Here is a 21,081-nt window from a genome sequence, read left to right on the forward strand (position 1 = left end):
TAATAAGCGGCCACCATGACAGTCAAATCATCAATATATATGATTATCTAAGCTACAGAAAATAAAAATCCAAAATTTAAACCGAATTCCTTCACAAGTATTCAAAATAATAATATAGTTCAATATGTTTTTATACAAAGGAATAATTTAATTACTAATTCAAAACTAATATGTACCTGATTAGGTAAATGTAATAAACAAATTAGTGTAAAGGACAAATGTGTGTGACACAAATAACGGAAATTCATCGCCATTGTACTTGTGGCAATTACTCAAATACCAAACAAATGATTTTATTTTGTTTGAATTGATTTTAATCAATAGGCATATTGGGTACTTTGGTAGTATACTGAGACCACTCAGTCCCTATCTACTACTTGTTATTACGCAATATAAGTAGGTTTAGATCGGGTTATCACAAACATATTACTAGTAGTACCAAAATTAAAGTTAACCTTTATGAGCGCTCACGTGATCTGAACTTTAATTTGGGTACTATCTCAAGGGGTTTTTTTTCACCATGAGTGCTGGGTGGAACAACTGAAGTCCGTACTGATAGTCAGGGAATTGATCAGATCACGTGCCAGCTGGGCCAACGTGATCTGACATCAAAAGTTGTCAATCTGGGACTTCATCTGAGGTTGGGAAAGTACCGATTAGAAATGCCCCTGGCCATCAGTGTGAGCTTCAGTGGTGTCTTTGTCGCCACTTCGCATTTCTGGCCAATAAGGAAAACATCCCTTGAGATGGGTCTGTCCAATAAGTATGAAAACTGGTTCACTGTATCCTCAACTCCTTGACTTGATTTTCGTGGTTGTCACTTATCATACTGCATCCAACAATATCAGGGTTGCTACAGGAGTCCAATAATGAAATTCCCTGACTTTTCCCTGATTTCCAGACCAAATTTTTCATTTTTCCCTGACTTTTTTCGACGCAATCCCCAGGGTTTTTGGCTGCCTGCTTCATGCGTCGCGTCGTCTGCAGGCTTGGACTCGGCGCGGCGGCAGTAAGTTTATTTGTGTAAAGGGATTTTATATTTTTCCCTGACCAACGTCGAAATTCCCTGCCTTTTCCCTGACTTGAGACCAGATTCCCTGACTTTTCCCTGATTTCCAGTCCTGTTTTTTTTTCCCTGACTTCCCTGACCTGTAGCATCCCTGAATATTAATATTTTCACTGACAACACCCTTAAATAGTCTGCTGTTTAACATATTGATTGTGGCCGCATGTGGTGCACACTCTCAGTGTGGATTGTTTGTCTCACTAGTGAAAAACCGCAGTGAAGGTGTTATTATAGGTAGACCGTTTACAAAAAGACCTTGGGTGATTTGAGTTCACACAGGGTGGGGTAAATATCCCTTCGACGCTGTGATGCCACCCTCTCTCAGTATCCCCAACACTACTCAGCATTCGCTCTATTGGATCATCTGATTGATCAGGCTCAGTCGGTCTCGTTCACTGCTGTGATTTTGAACGACTGAATGTAATGACCGAGTGAATAAAAGGATCCACTTGTAAAAAAGTGTCCGAATACAGGAAGAAACAGCGTATTGTACAGTGAATGGATAGATAAATAACAATAAATGTATTGTTTCAGCAATCTAGTAAATGTAAATAGATCTATTAAAGCTTATAAAAAAATGTAATTGTAAGTTATCAGATACATTACTAAATATTTTAAATGTTAATACTTATAATCAATGGACTTGGTTGATTGATATGCCTTTGATATATCATAAGTAAGGTTATTCCCTTACAAACGTTTTATTAAAAATTAAACAGACATATTGCTTGTTTGAAAATAAATTAATTTTAATAAATAACAACACATTTTATATCCAACCGATTAACTTCCATCACTTTTCATAATACCCAGACTCCCTATTCCTACTATTGAGTTATATGATTACGGTTTTATTCTTAATCGGTTAGCTGTGAACAAAAGGAACGACTGAACAATTTTGGGGTCCTAATGTACCTGACTTTATGTTTTAGTTAGTTCCATATGATGTTAAGCTATTTTTCATGGATAAGGGTTTTTAAATTAACTTAGTTACATTATTGTAAGTTTTAATGATCATTAAAAATAATATATCTGATTTGGAAAAATATGAAATTGATTCAGTTGGCAGAAAAAGTGAACGAAACGTTCAAGGTGACGGGTCTTTTCAAACACTCTGATCCGGACCACTCGTTCCCTTGAATGAACCATTCGAATTGAACGAATCACAGCAGTGAACGAGACCGAATGACACATCTCTATTGGCCACTGCCACTCATCGATGCTGCCACTGTGCAGATACCCTCACAATAAAATGCAAGCTCCCTGGATACATCCATGGCTACATTAATCTGTTCAATTAATATTTTAGGTAATTGTCACATTAATGGCCGGAGCGGCTAAATACGAGTTTCGCGTTATTAACTTATTGGAATCGCCCTACATAACAAAACAATATAAGGTTTGACAGGGTGGAAATGAGAAATAACGAAGTTCTAGAACATCAAAAATGGAACAACTGTTCAAGCGTGGAGCAATATTTCCATGTTCTACATCCACATCGGGCATCACGTGACCTTGTGTGACCATGATTCAACCTCGTGATGACGTCATCGGATGCAGCGCCATCTTTGCAAACGTAAATGAAAAATAATACTGAAATGAGCAGAATTTTGATCCAAATGAACAATGTTTTTCTTAAATTTTGAGCTACAAATTAATTAGTTGTTATCAAGTTGAGACGAGTGCCTCCAGCCATCAGCGCGGGCTTCGGCAGCACCTTCGTCAACGAAAGAAAAACATCCCTCGAGATAGTACCTATCAGTAAAATATCAAATTCTAGAGGGGCTGATCAGAAATATAAATATATAAAAGGCAATTATGTACCGTGTAAAAAACTTAATAAATCATAAATACCCCTAATATGAATACGTATATAAATGGACATTAATAGAGGACACTTACCATTAGTGTGTTCCACAGAATGTACAGAAACTAAATAATCTCGTTTCGGTCGAAACTAGTGGATGGTTGACCCATGACCATCATGCACTCACTCGATCCAAACTACAGTACACGATATCTAGTGAAGCACTGTCTTCTGCCCCAGAGCGCTCAGATAACAGATACGCTATCAGTCCCACCCACAGATAATATTTACAGATATACAGAAACAGCATACAAACAGAACATTAAAACACCCATTTAGGACCGTTGTTCCAAAAATGGAACATTAAAATAATAATTTCCCAATAACGGGATTTCCCTCAGAGAAGGGAATTTTTCTCCCTAAAGTGTTGTGTTGACTATACTGTAGCAGGTTTTGAAACAGTGGACGCATACATGACTGATTTCTGTTGTCTGTCTTCTTCCACATGTGATCACTTATTTTCACCATGTCATCAAGTGAAACGTAAGTATATATAACTACATAATTGTTTTGTGTAATTATATGAGATTGGTTTTCTTTATGTTTTATAGAGGCATTGAAACATTATATGTACTAATTTTAGTCAAAGTTTTAGGTTATCGTAAACTCTAGCGTTCCAATAATGGAACAGCGGTCACGAGAGGGCACGTGTACATAAAATGTAAAGTTTCGGTTCTATTTGTGTTTTTATAAACATTACACTTTTTTATCTTATCAATATCATGCCTATTTATCACTAGGTGATATATAAACAAGTAGGCCTAGGCTTCTACTAGTTTTTCTTTGCATTGTTTTTGTTACCAACTAATTTCATTTATTTCCTTACAAGAAATTTATACGTACTGAACTTTTTAGGTATTTCTTGGATGAAATTCTGAACCTTATTGAGTCCGACAGCCACGTGTTGAGCGCCAGAGTGTATATCAACCCACCAACAAACGTAAACGACTCAGATGAGGACAGCGGCGAAGAAGATGAGGTGGACCTAAATCGGCTAACAAGACACCAGCTTCTAGCCGATGCTGAAGCAAGAGTAACTTTGGTGAACGAGAATGAGGTAAACTCTGAAGTAATTTCCATTAGTGAAGCAGTTACAAATCAGGCCATAGCACCCCCTGACAATGCAGCTCGTTCGCCTGTCAACAGTTCTGATTGTACACCGTCTGCAAATAGTTCTGTTACTTCAGTAAACCAAGCACTTGAATCTGAAAAGCCTCCTACAAAAAAGAAAAAGCCAAATGAACGCAGATGGGAAAAAAGGATATTCCTCCATTTTCTGAGAAGGAATGGGAAGTTCCTTTCTGGCTTCACAACAATGAAAAAACACCCGTTGAGTTATTTGAAATGTTCTATGATGACGATGTCATCAAACTTATCTGTGACTATACTAACCAGTATGCTGCTTCCAAGGGGCTACCATCTGGACATACAATCGAAGATATTCGTTGTTTCATAGGAATTTTATTAGTGTCCGGGTACTGTCAAGTCCCTCGGGTAAAAATGTATTGGGAGATGAAGGATGATGCTTGGAACAAGGGTATTGCGGAAGCAATGCCAAGAAACAAATTCCTAAACATAATGAGATGTTTACATGTATGCAACAATAATGATCTGGACCCAAATACAAAATTTGCTAAGGTCTCCCCACTTTGGAAGATGCTAAATAAGCGTTGGTTAAAGTATTTTGCGGGTGATGTAAATCTTAGTGTAGACGAATCCATGATACCTTATTATGGCCGTCACAGTACAAAACAACACATACACGGAAAACCTATTCGGTTTGGGTACAAGGCATGGTGCCTTTGTACAAGATTTGGTTACCTAGTCCAAGGCAATCTATATGAAGGAGCAAATACAGGGAATAAATACCCAGAAGTAGGTGTGGGAGTTTCCGTTGTCCTTAACCTTTGTGAAAAACTTCCTCAAAGACCAGACGGGTACAATTTGTATTTTGACAATTTTTTTACGTCCGTGGTTCTTTTAGAAAAACTAGCAGAGGAAGGTCACAATGCCACAGGCACTACCCGTGCCAACCGCGTGGAGAAAGCACCACTTTCAGATGTAAAGAGCATGTCAAAGATGCCAAGAGGATCAAATTACTGAAAAAGATTCCAATGTTACTTTAGTGCGTTACAATGATAACAACGTTGTCACCGTGGCGTCAACAGCATGTGGAGTCGAGCCTGTTGGTAAAGTTCGTCGCTGGAGTGCTGCTGAGAAGAAACATACAAGTGTCAACCAACCATCCTGTGTTGTAATGTACAATCAGTACATGGGCGGCGTAGACAGACTCGATGAAAATGTGTCAAAACTGCGAATTGGAATTCGTGGCAAAAAGTGGTATTGGCAGTTGCTCATGTTTCCAATAAATGTATCGATTAACAATGCCTGGATTCTTTTCTGTTGGACAAATACCTACAATCAGGACTATTTTTTTCGGTGAAATTATGTTAACTTGTGTTAGTATGCAAAAAATTACGGCGATCGGTGCGGTAGTAGCTGATCTTAATATTTACCTATTTATTTTTTTATAGTATGCTAGCTAAATTATTTCAAGTAGGCTAAATATCATCAATGATGTTTTAGTAAAATATGTGTTAAACCTTCATATCCATTAAGATGTTATGATTCAAGAACATGACAATCTTTAAATGATAGTAAGTATCGCCTTTAGAATACAGAAGATTAATGACAATACTTAGTTATTAATACTACACAGAATATGTCAATAATGACAACGTGGTATACCAGAAGAACTGGCCTAATTTGCTGTCATATTTTGTTAAAAACTAACCATATTGACTAACTAATACCCTTATAATAAATTCCATATCATGCTTAGAAAATAATGTTATAAACACGTGAATAGTGGTAATTTAATTCATTTTGATACTTGAAATGTCTCAAAGAGAGCATTGAATGGGTCTACGATCTGTGATTTTTATGAGCCTAGCTACGAATAATGACCAGTAAGGTCTAATAAAAATGAACCTACGACTAAATATTAATAAACATAACTATGTAGAATAACATACCCACAAAATGCACAATTACAAGAAAAACAACGTCGAACGCCGAGAGAAATGCGTAACGTAACCTCAAAACAACTTGTTTACAATCACATGGGCAGATCCGATCGCCAGCCGTCTCCCGAGTCCCGACTGACGGTCCAGTGTAGCCATCATAAAAAAACATATCATTCCACCCTAAACTGTATGTACTCCTGTTTCGACAAAAAATATTGTACAATATATTGCTCGTAATCATTTACTCATGTTATAAACAACTAGGATTTGGAATAAGACAGTTGGTGATGAGGGTATTACAAATGGAGCTGCAGATACTTTCCTTCCTCGTTCGATGGCTTTGGAGATCCTCCCCTGGCTCATCTGTCGTAGCCCCGACGCGACCTTACCTGAGTGGTAAGTCATTAGGTGGATCGTGCTTTTAAATGCCGGGGTTAAACAAGGCAACTCAAACAAGGATTCCCTCCCTTTATGGAACTACTTTATATGATTCAAGTAATCTAGTGATAGTTCATTGTTAAACATTACACATTTCTCACCCTACTAACAGTTGCCTGTTGCCTGAATTAAAAGCTACATCTAGTTGATACACAGAAATATTATGCCAACTAAGTTAGATTTTCTTGGATAAACGTTTGAAGGAGTCTGAAAATTAGATACAAAATAGTATTCATCAATTTGCATTGTTTAGCGATGGCTAAGGATGCGATACGAATTTACTTGCTAATCCCTCTGCTAGAATGTTGGAGCCATGAGAATGCCCACAAATGTGCAGGTTATACAGGAAATGTGTGAGCAAAACTACGAGATAGGTACTAGATAGTATGCCCATAGACAGAAAATGTTCTCGTGTGTGTGGAAATAAGAGTATTAGTACCCACGCCTTGGCCAGTTAAGTTATTACGTTTGTCTCATAAGGTTTATAATCTGTTCTTTGGAAGCGTAGTTTAATGTTTTTTTATTATTAAAGGGAATTTTCGAAGATATTCTGGTAGTAAGATTCATCTCCAATCTGTATCGGAGCGTGATAGCGTTATCTCTAGGCTGTGTAATAGTTTTCATCATCTGTTGCTGTATCTGTTGAATTGTAGAATGATTTTCATTGTAAAAAGTGGTAACTGGAAAATCGCCATAGGACTTAGCTCAAAAGGAGGTGGATTTAATCTTAATTTTTGAAAATGCCTCAGTGAAATACTTTGACGACATTCAGGATGCTAAGAATGTCACAAAGGACATTCATTGAGGATTTTCTTAATGTTTAGAAAAGACAATTTATTAGCACGTCTACTTCACGTTAATTCGTTGGATATCAATAAGGCGTTTGACACAGTGAGTTACTTACCATAGTTAAAATGTTGAAAGAGTTAGGGGATAGACATATCTACGTGGGAATCGTTGATACAAATATTCAAGGTATATTTTAACTTGCGTTAAACTGAAAGTATACTCGTGGTTGAACTGTATACTTCATATCCATTGTTATGTTTTAATGTTTAAAGCATAATGACGAACGGTACAATACAATATATATATATATATATATATATATATATATATATATATATATATATATATATATATACGCTTAATCATTTTTCGAAATGACGAGTCCATTTGCAAGCTCTAGGGGTTACTGAATACAATACAACCACTGTTGCTTTCACACTTCTCGAGCTTCGACCGAGAAAGACAGCGAGTAATGACAATTTCAGTCAAGGCATGTTGGCATAGTTTTTTGGGAATGTTAACAGTTTTTGTTCCACATGGCCTTGTGGACATCTGTTGTCTCTAACCGCGAGAGAGTTTAAAATTGTTCGATCAGATATCGTCCCCTCTTTATTAATTTATCATTATATCAATTTTGTTTTATAACCACGGTTTTTGATAAGTTCCAAGTCATAGTTACAGGCATAGAAACTACAGTTAATAATGATAATCAGTTAATACATAAATTTAAGTTAACATTTAGGTACAAAAATTCAATTCTTGACTTTTGATTTAAGTTATGTAACTAGTTACATCTTGAAATAAAAACAGCTACAAATGTGATGTTTGACAAATCTTGAATGTCATCGTTCAAGCTTTTTACATTTTGCATGGAGTTTTCGAGGTTATTTGAACATGAGCTTACCATTTACTTAGTATTATTATTTATTTATATTTTATTTATGTGATTGATATACACATAAAATGAAATTTTTTGTTGTGAAAAATACATGTTTTTAAGCCATGCGAACTTAAAATTAAATATTTAAAAGACAACGATATTTCTTTTTTTTCTTTTTACTTTTTTTGGTATATACGGATTTTACGGACATGTCATTTTAATCAACTAAACAGATTACTGCGTATAGCTTCCAATATATCAGAAGTTCGAGGCCAGATGGTGGTAAGTTAATTGTATTATTTTAATAGGTTGAGCACCTATAAAACACGTTTGATAAACATTTAATGTTTTATGTCAGACAATTTTGGTAGAAACAATACTGAGAAGTGTAACAATAACAGCAAGTGGAATTCAATCACTTATAAGAAATAATAGACTTTAGGGTAGTATAATCAGCAAATTAATGGCTGATGTTGTACTTTTATTCTTTCGTTACTGCTATATTCTATTGGCCCCCATTATTGTCAAAAGTAATAATTATTTGCCTAAAGCTATGATAAGGCAAATTAGCCGTTAGGAGTATGTTAGCAACCTTGAGAGTCTCGTGGTCAACTACATCAAATGCCTTAATTAAATTGGGAAAGAGAGTAAATAATGCTCATTTTTCTCAACGAAAACAGATTTGCAAACAAATGATGAAACAAAGGAAATTATAAAGTGATTATTATAAAAGTAAAAATTAAATTAACATATATTATTGGTTTCAGAAAGTATTATACTATGGTAAAACGTTTTAAGTAATGTGCTTTAGCACAGTACTGCATAGTAGATTGTATGTTATGCAGGAATGAGCAATTTTCACAAATATTTTTTTTTTTAATTGAGAAATATATTTTAGTTTGAAGCTATACGTTAAAGTTTTTATTTTTTATAATAGTAATAGCTTAAATAATTTTCAAATCAGCTGGGAAAACACTCTTAAAAATAGAGAAACTGAACAAGAAAGTCAAGATAAAGGATAGCACAAAACGTATATTATTTTATTCAGGCATTCACGAGAATCACAATCACAGCAGTATAGGCTACAGTGGGATACAAGAACAAGAATGTCGATGTCGGCTCTTTCATCGGCACTGCGTAGTGTCACCTGAAACAATAGGTCAGGAGAGTGATGGTCAGGAGTGGGAAGGGATAAAGGCAAGCGCGTCCGGCCCTATGTTTTGGTCCTAGACCTTAGTGTCAGGAAATTTGTCGGTATCCTAGTTATTTTTTTTAAATATTGGTACCCAAAGTGGTCTAACCTCAACCGAAAGTTGGTTTAGCGGTTGGACTGCTAATTTTATGTCTTAATAAGTTTACGTTAAAAAATTCTCCTTACAGTTTATTATGTTCGCTCCCATATTTTGTTATAATTAATCAGACCAGCAATGTTGAGCAATTTGAGACTTTTCCACTAGTCCTTATTTCGTATTTTCTTTCATTCTTACATTTAGTGGTCTTTTTTCTCGCCTATGTATTCCCTATTACAAGAACATATTATACTGTAAATGTAGTTTTTTAGTCCTGTGTGCCATTTTTTGATTTGGTTTTTACGAGACTTTGCTTAAGAGTGTTTTGTGTTCTGAAAGCGGTTATAATATTATATTTTCTGCTTACTCTTCTTATATAATGTTTCCTATAATCCCGGCACATTAGGGATCGACATGTATGTAATTGTTTTTATTCTCTGACTCTTGGATTTTTCACTTGGAAACATTCAATTGTATCTTGATAGTAAAATCCCTTTGAAAACCCAACTTTATTTAAAAAGTGCTGTAATAATTTTCATCCCACCGCCTTTATCATAAAAAAGGCTTCGTAAAATGTCTTGGGAATGTTGAGATGACAAAATCACTCTATAATTTCATTTTTTTTGTTTGTTATTGACGATGGAAGGTTTGAAAGGATAATAGGATTTCGGAAATTGTCATCGTTATAAGTTACAAAATGTATAACATTCGTTTTGAGGATTGAAATTTATCCTCTTTATAAGGTGAAAAAGTGTAAGTGTCAATTGGTTCGATTATGGCTGTGGCTGTCAAAAGCTAATCAAACAGGATCTTCTCATTACTGCGTGAATGTACATTAAAAGACGCCTCTACGGATTTCTTAAACTCTTACTTGATACCTGGTAGGCTCCGTAGTTTGTATAAGTCATCAACACCCTTCGTTACAGCATAGCGACGTTCCATTCCGAATAGGTCAAAAAGCGTACTGCTTGCGCTCGGTATGTCGTTATTCATGACGTATATTGGGGAACAACAGAGCTAAAGTTTATTACCCAAAGAACAGGGTTTGAATCTTGGTTCGGGCATGGATACTAAATATAGTAATCATCTAACCCAAGCCTGAAATAATATTAGAAACCGCTCCGAGCAATAGTTTCAGATCATCTATCAACAAAAAATTTTTAAGTATCTAGCCTACTGTAGAAGAAGTAATGAGCTACAATATTAGGCAGTTCGGTATTTAACAGTTTTTAAGTTAGACTGAGTCCAATGTCTTTTACTTTGAAATTCCGGGTCGATATTATGTTCAGTTTGTTCACGTTCAAATCAATTGTCTTGCGATAAGTATGTGATCACGATAAGAGGGACGTGACATTTACATGTCCAGTGCCGTTGTGGTCCCCATTTTTCAGAAACGCTGATACTCACTGATCAACACTGATCACAAAATCAAGATTATCATGTCCATTCAACGACAGTGGCATACGATTCAACACTAAAATAGAAAGCCCTGAATCGATCGATGTAAAGAATTATATTGTGTAAAGCGGCAACGATCTGAGAGCCATAAACAGGAGATAATTAAATGGAGTTTCTCTTTCGAATGATTTTAATGATGCAAATGTGGCGCTTAGAATCAATATAACAGGTGATCAAATTTTATTCTTTTTACTGATACAACGTAAATCGTATGTCCTGTCGTGCTCGATCACTTGGTGCTAGATTTGATCGACTCAGAGCGCAAAGTTCTTGATGAGTTTAAGCCTAACATCTTAACTGTTGTGGTTTCTTCTTTGAGGCAGCTCTATACTCTTCAGTATATGGAATGTAATTATTATCAGAGCTCCAAGATACGTCAACTCATCACACGTGTTGATGCCGAATGAGTTGTCAACGGTAATTTTTTATTTTATTATTATTTTCTTATTTATACAATAATTAACCTTCAATTCTGTTTTTATTGCTAGCAAATTAAAATAATAATTCGGAATTTTCAGTAGTGTGATTTAAGCGAGATTAAAAATATAGAAGCCCCCAACCCTTACAAACTTTAAACAATATACAATAATTATTGAACTTGTTTATACAGCAGTTAAATGTCTGCAATGTATGACACTGCTCCTTATCAGTACAACATAGTGGGATCTGACAAGTACATGGGTAAAAAATTAAGCTAACACTAATCAAAAACCAGGTTATTATTATTACCAAACATCTTATAGCACACAATTTGAAACACTTAGTTTAAAATAGGCACTTTTAAACTTTTAAGGACAACTTTTATTATTTATTACAATATTTAACATAGTCGAATAAAAATTAAATATGTTGTAACAGTAATCCGGCGTAAACGTTCACTTCGTAATCCATAAATCTATAGTGTTCCGTCCTTTGTAAATTGGAAGCATTTGTTTTATTTGTGACAATCTTGATTATTTAGTTATTCTTGAACAGATGAAAACTTAATTGTTCCTAGGTTTTTGAGCACCCTGAGAGTTAAATATTTGTTTCACTTAGGTTATTACTTTTTTATATTATTTTCAGTTTTGTTTTTTTTTATCCGTTGGTGAGTGATGTAAGTATAAGTGTTCAATTCTTGTATCCAACACCACAGCGCGCGCTTTAAGGAGTCTGCCACATTCAGTGTTAAACCACTATAAGGCCTACAATAACTAACATGTAAACATGGCCTAATAACATGTATTTATACATGTAGACAACTCCTGCACACAGGATCTGCACCCTATAAAAAAACTGTTATTATGGAATTTGCAATTGCCAAAAATATATTTGAAATTTCTTTGGGCAATAACTTGACAACATTTCCAACGTGGTTTTTAGAGAAAACAATTATTATAAAGCTCATTCTCTCCTATCGACTACTACCCCCATGTAAACAAGTGCCTGGCCGTCTGGCCGAAGTTCCTCACCCCCTTTCGTTTCCCACCCTTAAAAAGATCGCGTTTGGCTTACAGCCCATATATTTGTAAATATTAATTGTAGAAGAATAATTGTTAAGGCTAATTTGTGTCTAAATAAATTCCATACAAATAAGATCATGTTTCTTATACTGCCAAACCTAATAGTTTAAATGATACTACCAGAACGTTTGAATTTTTGTGTCCAAGTTCCTTTTTTCATGTATTTTTTACAATAACTTTCTAATTTTGTACAACTTGACAAAAATCTACGGATACTAGTTACAGCACAATTTATAAGCTTACCAAAAATATGAGCATTTCTATAGTTTTTTAACATTAAAAGTTAAGTTTGTAAAGCATAGACAATAAATTTAAACACGCAACGAGGCGACCGAAACCTTATGGTAGTCTGACCGGCAGTGGACGGTATATCGAAATGTATTTTTATATCTTATAGCATATCTTAAATTAACTGCTTCTATTCGTAACGCTAACATTTTATAAATAAACTTGTTAACAAAAACACTGATAAATAAAATTTATGTATTCTTAATATAAATTTTACTTCTGTACTTACTTGTATATTTATATCTCCATAAATTAAAAAATTAATAATTTTATATTAATTGCAATATTATTATTTTTACAACATTTAATTTTGACCTCTGACCGTATAGAACGAATGCATGATAACCAATTTTGAGTTTGTCAAAAAACCTATTTTCTTACTATGTACAGAGGATAAAACAAACACAGAAATATAATCCAAAACTTTAACATGCATCATTTTTGTATGAGTTCTCTGTGCAACTCTGAATAAAATTGTACCGTTGAAACTAACACACCACATTCTTATTTGTATACTTTAGTTTCTTATGATTTTTAGACTTTTCTGCACTTCAGTATAATCTATGTACGTAATATATGGTATACAATATATTGATTCTCTATATGATTCTGAATGAACAGAATATAATGTGTTATTTTTCAAGATCACAACCCCATTCGTTTGCTGTCAAGTTCTATGCCACTTATTAATCTGGTAAAAAAATCTAAGAGGATTGCTGATTAACCATGTTACCATGTTACCTAGCCTATGTTTTTCGTATTTTAGACTCTCTGCAATTGTAACTTTGATTGAGCTGGAACAATAACACAAGCTTAAGTTGTTTGTTGAATTTTACATAATACAAGATTTAAAAATATAAAGTACGTTTTATTAAAAAAAAAAACTTCGTGGGGCTATTAAATCTCCAGCATATACAGTTTCAGCGTAAGGGAATAGTACCAGAATTCACCCACAAAAATGAGAAAAATCCTAATATTTCTAGACTTACAATATCTAAAGTAGAAAAAGGAAGCAGAAATGCGTTCAACGATCATATTCTCAAATGCCCTCTAGAGATGTGTTTGTAGCCTACACTTAAAATGGATCACCACAAGTTTCTCGCTTTCATTTCCACAGTAACTCACAGTAGGCTGTATTACTCAAAACAGCTCAGTAATGTAACACTGTTTTCCGTTTATAACTTTGGTGTACTTATTGGAGACTAAAGAGTTTTTACTTTTATGTAGTACAAAAAACCCCTACAAACATATAGGGATGGAAATAAAATAGCTTTCGTCATATCTCACTCATTTCTTACAAAACATAAATTGATATTTTGGTTGGATAGTATTATGCAGCATAAAGAAACAGGTTTATCTTATATAAGAAGGACTTATTAATAAACTTGAAAAAATATGCCTCGATACAAATAATTTTTTAGTTATTACCTATAATAATAATAGAAAATCTCTTTGAGAGGTACCACTAAATGTAATGAGTGTTGTTATTTATACAAGGCTTAAAAATACGTAGCTATAATTGTAAAAAATTAATTGAATGTATCAATTAAATTTGAAAATATTATTTTTATTTTTTATTTTATTAAAAAAACATTGACACATATCTCATTTTTGACTCTTTACCTTTTTTTGTTTTTTATTAAACTATTTTTAAATTACTAAATGGTCAAATAATTATTAATTAACGTAAACCGGTTTACATTAAGCAATGAAATTCAATGTCTTTCATTATTTTGTTTTAATAAGTTCACTGAAACATCGTTTTTTAGAGCTTTAATTTAATTTTAATAACGTTTATTTTGTCTCTTAATCAAATATATATTCTCATTTGCCTCATATCCCTTATTTAAAATGCACCCAAACAATATCCAGCTACAAAATATTATTTAAAATTCATACTGCTGATAGTAGGATAATCTTATTAATATTTTAACGCGAATAAGTGTACTCGTATATAACTTCTATTAAGAATAATATTCTACTCCTATTTTTTATTGTTTGAAATCAAACAATCTTTTGTTTCTTTAAGACAACGAAGTAACTTTTCTTAAGAAGCTGTTGCTAAGCCCAACTTATTTTAGTAACCACACCATTACCGAGTTGCCTGTAGCCCTCTCTCTGGTACGGCCACAACATTGTGTGAGGCTCCAGAGAGGCTATACTTAGTCGTCAGTTTGGCAGGGCTGGGTCGGACAACACAATAGTGCCAATTATTGTAACTTTATTTATACAGCAAGCTCATATTTACATCTGAACCACTGCCATTGCGATCATGGAGAGACCAGCCTTCTGGAAGGTGCCCCGAGATCTGCAAGAGCATCAGCTGACCGAGGTAAGTTAGTGCTATCACTGTACCAGTGGCTGTGGTAGAGGAGGACCCGTGCATCCTGGCAAGTCGCCATCGTCTCTTACACCTTAATATGTCACCTGCCACTCCACGTTTTCTCATGATATACTTCACACTCTCACTATTTAGTGTGAATTGTTCGCTGTGCCGCAGATAAAATATTATCATCATTACTCGACTTGTGATTTATCTAACGAGAGTACAATTTGTACATAGAGTAGTTTGATTAAGCTTCTTTAATTAAATGAATTTAATGATCTATTAAATTGTATGTAACTCTTCTTAAATGCATGAATTTCGTACTCAGTAATTAAATTTACAAATTGAAATTATAATTAATATCAAAACATTATGTGTTAATGGCAATATGATTAATTAGAATAAATATAGGCTACTATTCTACATGTAAACATGAATGTGTAGGATTTGTTTCAGTATAGTAATAAATACCCACGATATTGTGGTAGTATTAAAGAACTTTCTTTTCAAATTGAATAGTTCTGGCAATCAAAAGTTATTACGTTTGTGAGATTGTTTTCGATTCAAATTTACAATTAACTTTACTGATATAAAACCTTTTCAAAAATTTTATGTAACAAAAGCATTTTATAAATATAAAATTGTTGCTAAAAGAGATCTGCAAAATAAATGTGAGAAGAAGATAATGAGAACCTTTATTTTATGAACGTTTCATCGTGATCAAAAACTATTTTTTATTCTTAAAATATGACTGCAAACCATTTTTCAACATAACCTTTAAAATTAACATCTATCAGTAAAATTGTTTAGATTACACCGTTTACTAGTAGTTTTTTTTGTAATAAAGTTTACTTATTACTATGGTTTACTTTGTACCTAACTTTAAAAGTTTTTTTGGCTACTCGACATATTTGACAGGTTTACTTTTTACAAAATAATTAATTGATAAAACTCAAAGATGTTAAAAAACTTAGTTGTTTCAATAATAAATCATTGGTTTTATCCAGAAAAATAATTTATTTTACTTAATCGTTTATATATACTAGTATATACAAAAAACAAGAAGGAGCATTTTGATGCGTATTAATTATATTTAAAAATTAAATACCTCCATTAATTCTTACAGCTGTTAAAAAGCGCTTTAAAATTAGCCTCGGTTCAATTAGCATGCATATGAAGGTTTAAAAAATTCATTTTTCCAAAGTAAATTTTAATTTCTATTTCTTGGAATAACAAATAACGAGCAAAAATCTTAAAAAAAAAACTAACGCGTTTTACTCGTAAGCACACCGTATACGTGGGCGCGCCGCCGTACGATTATATCCACATCCCGCCCCTTGCATGTTAAGAAAAAACGTCAATAAAAGAATAGCCCTAGTATTTATTGATTTTTTACAAGACACGCATCCAATTTGCTTCTCGACGGTCATAAAAAGATTTACTCATTCCTACATCTTTGCAGCATTTTTTCGAATTATAGTATGCACCAAAATCTAAAATAAGACAATAAGGATATTCACGTTTGCCGTTTTTAGAGCAAATCTAGCAAATCTAGACATATCCGCCTTATTCTAAGCCGTAAAAGTATTTTATGTTTAACAATGGTTTATAGAGAAACCCAAGGTGGTGCCAATACAACCGGATATTAAGAACCGACTGCATTTGTGCTATCTTGGTTTTAATCCCATAAGGAGAATTTAAATCTCATCTTTCTTAAGCTTAATTTTAATTGTATTATATGAGGTGTCTTATTTTAACACTCATCCAAGCTCTTTTTATTGTTTGTTCAGAACTTATTTGTAGGCCTACATCACCGTTTGAATATTAAAAATACATTGCCTAAACTTAACAACAAAAACTATAAACTGGTCGGATGCGTGTTAATAATATCTTTAAAATTAGACATCTCCGAGAACTCGGACCATAAACATAGTATTTGCAAAAAGTATTTGATTTAACACTGTCGTTATATGGTAAAAATCAAGGTAAATACAATACAACCAGCTTTTGAGAAAGAAGTCAAAACCCGGCGACATTCATGTGATAACAGTTAGTCTTCTAAGTGGCTACAGAAGTAACCAAGCTTTGTGGGGTTAAATAGTCCATTCATAATCCGTATCGGTGGTGGATGGATTTAATGGAGGTTACTACCGTGGGAACTAGCTTCCTACCTTTTAACCATATTCTCTCCTACTATCATTTTCCCGTTCGCTGTTGTTTATTTCGCTGCAGTGTACAAAATATAGTGAGTTGGTAATAAATAAAACGTTTACCACTACCCTTCTACAATGGCCCCAGTGTAGCCTTCTAAATATGACGCAAGTAGGCTATGATGAGAGAGATCCTTACCGCTTCCAATCATCCCAATTTACAAGATCTTCCAACTTGGGTAAATGGAACTTCTGTAAACACAATTAAGATCAAAGCTCCAACTATATGCTGTTAGCATTCTATTCATTCAAGCTGGGTAAAGTGTGGAATGATGGGTGCAGCCATTGCTTGATAGCTGATCTAAAAATATAACCCATTTAATGAGCCTCCGTATCTTTAACGCTTCCGTGCTCGGGTTGGTCTTTGCTGTTAGAAATTTATCTAATAATAGGTAGAATATCAGTCCAGCGATTGTGGATCGGTCAGTGAGACCCATTTCGTGAATGAGTATGTTTTACGCGATCCTTTTTGGCTGAGCTTTAGCGAAGCCTATCAATCGAGAGGCTAGAAAATGTTCATCCCTGTCTGTTTACATATCTGTCTGTCTGTCCGCACGATATCTCGTAAACGAAATGGCGTTGACGATGACAGCGAGAAAATATCAAAATTTAAAAAAATGGGAACAAACTTATTACAATCAAATGAGATTTGAAAATGAGACATTTTTATTCAAAGAGGTAAACGAAAAATGATAGGTTGGAAAGTGAATGTTTTAAAGCCGGTGAAAGATTTAAACCTTCCCTAGGTCACCAGAAACTATTATTATTCAAACACTGCAATAAAACCTTACTCTATAAACAAAAATGCGAATGAATTATGAGGAAGGATCTCTTAAGAAAGATTTAATTTGGAGAGTTTAATTTTTGCATAAAACTTTATTTCTACTTGGAAAAGAATGAGCTCTTTGGTAGTGTAAGTACAACCATAGAATTTAGCTCAGCGTCACTCAGTAAGCTGACGCCATTTCTTTTTTGTCTGCCGGAAAAAGTAAAAATTTATTTTCTATATGATTGATTGTCTGTCTATCTGACAGCGGGATATCTCAACAATGAAAGGCGCTATAGTTTTGCATGCAACCTTAGCGAAGTCTGTTACACGATACAAGGTCTGGAGTACTCCTACCTTCTCTGATGCATACACTCTAGCATTGAACTCCTAGTAAGGGATTTAGCTTTTGAGGGTAAAAAAAGTTAGGAATTAATTTTATCACAGATTTTAAATTTATCAGGAGTGGATTATAGTCCACAACAAAGTAATTTTCAATAGCCCGAGACTTAATTTTTGCTAAGGAAACAGTAATAGACATTGAAAAAATCATGAATTGATCTTATTTCTGGAATAAAACGCTGGATTTTTGGTTATTGTGTTTCTTTAATGGATGGAAACAATTCCCACCATCTTCAACTTGAAAATCCCCTTAACCAATATATCCCCATCCAAAAATGGTCACACCGTATTTAGAAGTGATAGCCATCTCAAGGGCTGATTTTTTAAAGCAGTGATAGCTATCACACAAAAATGTGCTAATGACTAGTCATGTGATTTTAAACTATAAAACTACACACATTTTACTCAAACTCTTGCTCTGCCGAATTTTTGTGATGAATTGAGCGTATCTACATTTATTTATATTGATACTGTTATGTCTAACTAGTGAATTTACTTCATTGGTACAAACTGTAAAAAATAACAGTACATTATTACTTTAAAACTTTACAAAATAATAAAACATTGCAAGACATAGCGAGCGTTTATAAAATGATTATATTTATGTATATTGTGTAATTGTAAATCCAAAAATATCTTGAGTTTTTTTTGTAGTAAAACTTATTTTTTAAAGAAAGAACAAAATTATGAAAAGAACAGGAAAAGTACTTTGAGGCTAACATTTTGTGGCTAAACGGTGAGAGAAATAACCAAATGTTTACAGATTTTAATGTAGATCATAAAGTTCTTGACTAGCGAGTTGGCGCCATATTTATATACACCATTAGTTTGGCCACACATTCGCTACCAAAGGTTACAGTAGTATTGTGTGATGTGTGTGTGAGTGCCAATATTAGACACTCAGCCCCTCGGTAGTCAAAGTGTTAAATTACAGTAAATCTTACACTCTGCTTTTTTGTTACCGGTACTTTTTGAGTGGTTAAAGTTATGACTTTAAAAACAGTTCTTTTTAATGAATTTAATTGTTTATCGCCTCGAAAATCTAGGCATTTCTCGTTTTACGGGGGAACCCCCTAATTTTGGGTTCTTATCGTTTTTCGTAACTTAATTTGAGATTTTATTAAAACATATATTCTCAATGAGAATAACGTTGAGAAAATGTTTCAGATCACGTAAAACTCCCTTTAAATATTCAAACTGAAAATGTTGACACTGTTTCTTCAGATGGATTTTTGGAACGTAACAGAATACCAAAATGTTTAGTTCCTAAAACATTTGCAAGTACTGACCCACAATTTTACGACGGTAAGTGAGCCAGTCTTTCCAGGTTTTGTACAGTTATTGTATCCTTTTACTGACATACATTGTTGATAATACTATATTTGTATGTACAAAATAAAAATTAAGATATTTCATGAATTTTCTATATACTCGTATTTAGACAAGAGAGAACTTTAACATAAAGAATGGGGTTTTAGACAATCCTGTTACGTGGAATTTAATTTCAGTGCTAATAATTTGTAATAATTTTTGATTCTCAATTTTCATTTTTTTTCATCAAATTGATTATGATAAGAATTTATAACAGTTAAATATACGTTTTTCGTTATTTTAATTGGATTTAATGTTACATTATTTATTGAGGTTTTCTGAGCTCTATTTCAAACCTGTGTACAAAACAATCCTCCTGTTTATTAGAACTAATTTTATCTAGAAATATCGCAGTTTCGACAATAAATAGCATTTAAAAATAATTTTAAGAGTAACTCTATTACAGAATAACTTTTAAATTTTGAACCTAATTCGCATAAGAAAGAATATTTAATACGATAGTGTTAGGTTTGTAGCAATTATCTCGGGAGGTGGAACTTTTAAGACACCCGGTATATAGTATTATAACATACTATTTAACATCCATTAGTATGAGCTCGGTTAAATAGATTGCTCCATTGCATTAGTGGAGAAAAATTGAGCCGATCCGAGAGTCTGTTGGTTGAGTGACGTGAAGTCTCCGGCGCTTGACCTCCTTATCGTTGCACTTTCCGGCAGTTGGAAAGTATTTTTAAAATGTTGTATTATATTTCAAAGTAGTAAGTAGAGATTCTCACAGTACTAATTAATCAAAAATATTTTCTGGAAATTTTATATCTGATCGATTTAAACCTGCTGTGTTTTAAAGATCTACAATGTGAGCTAGAAAGTTAAAATAAATATTCTGTTTATCTTTTACCAATAAAATACTTTTTGGCGAGAGCGTTATCATGACGACATTGACGACCTTAGAATCCTTAGAATCCACTAAAACCTTTACCTTCCGTCAAATAACAGGTCTGCGAGTGATGCAGTTAAAAATTTAAGTGTTTCTGTACATGAATTTGCCGGTGGCGTCGTCAAATCATTTAAAAACTGCACAAAGTTTACATACATTCCCTCCAGCGTTTATCATTATTTATTTATATAACTACTTCATGTTAAAAATAATAAACATTAAATTAATTGTTACTATTATTATTAAATTGTCGATTGCACCAAAACGCCTTTTATAACTTTAATTTGGTATGTCACATGAGGCTCGTACTACTTTAATTTTTTTTAATTTGGTGTTGGGGGAGAAGGGGATATTGAAGGAGCTAATTTTGTTAATGTAATCAAATCTTCCCTATAGAAGAGTAAAACGCCCGATGAAAAAATGTACGGTTAAAAAGTATGAAAATAATTTCATACTTTTTGGTTATAAAGCGTTTATTCGGTCAGGTCGTATTTCAGACATGGTT

The 21,081-nt window shown here is 33.5% G+C and overlaps 2 protein-coding genes across 2 annotated transcripts in view; one reads left to right on the plus strand and one right to left on the minus strand.

Moving 5' to 3' along the window:
* LOC124357366 (pseudouridylate synthase 7 homolog) overlaps positions 1-6,111 on the minus strand; it is a 54,475-nt gene extending 48,364 nt beyond the window's left edge. The window contains exon 1 of the mRNA XM_046809092.1: positions 5,969-6,111. The gene's annotated coding sequence lies outside the window, so the exon portion shown is untranslated. The remainder of the gene's footprint in view (positions 1-5,968) is intronic.
* An 8,673-nt stretch (positions 6,112-14,784) lies between these two features.
* Positions 14,785-21,081, plus strand: part of LOC124357367 (PDZ and LIM domain protein 3) — a 92,805-nt gene continuing 86,508 nt past the window's right edge. The window contains exon 1 of the mRNA XM_046809099.1: positions 14,785-14,935. Within this exon, the coding sequence (XP_046665055.1) occupies positions 14,876-14,935 (60 nt within the window). The 5' untranslated portion in view covers positions 14,785-14,875. The remainder of the gene's footprint in view (positions 14,936-21,081) is intronic.

The sequence above is a fragment of the Homalodisca vitripennis genome, chromosome 3, assembly GCF_021130785.1.
Source record: "Homalodisca vitripennis isolate AUS2020 chromosome 3, UT_GWSS_2.1, whole genome shotgun sequence".
Classification (NCBI taxonomy): Eukaryota; Metazoa; Arthropoda; class Insecta; order Hemiptera; family Cicadellidae; genus Homalodisca; species Homalodisca vitripennis.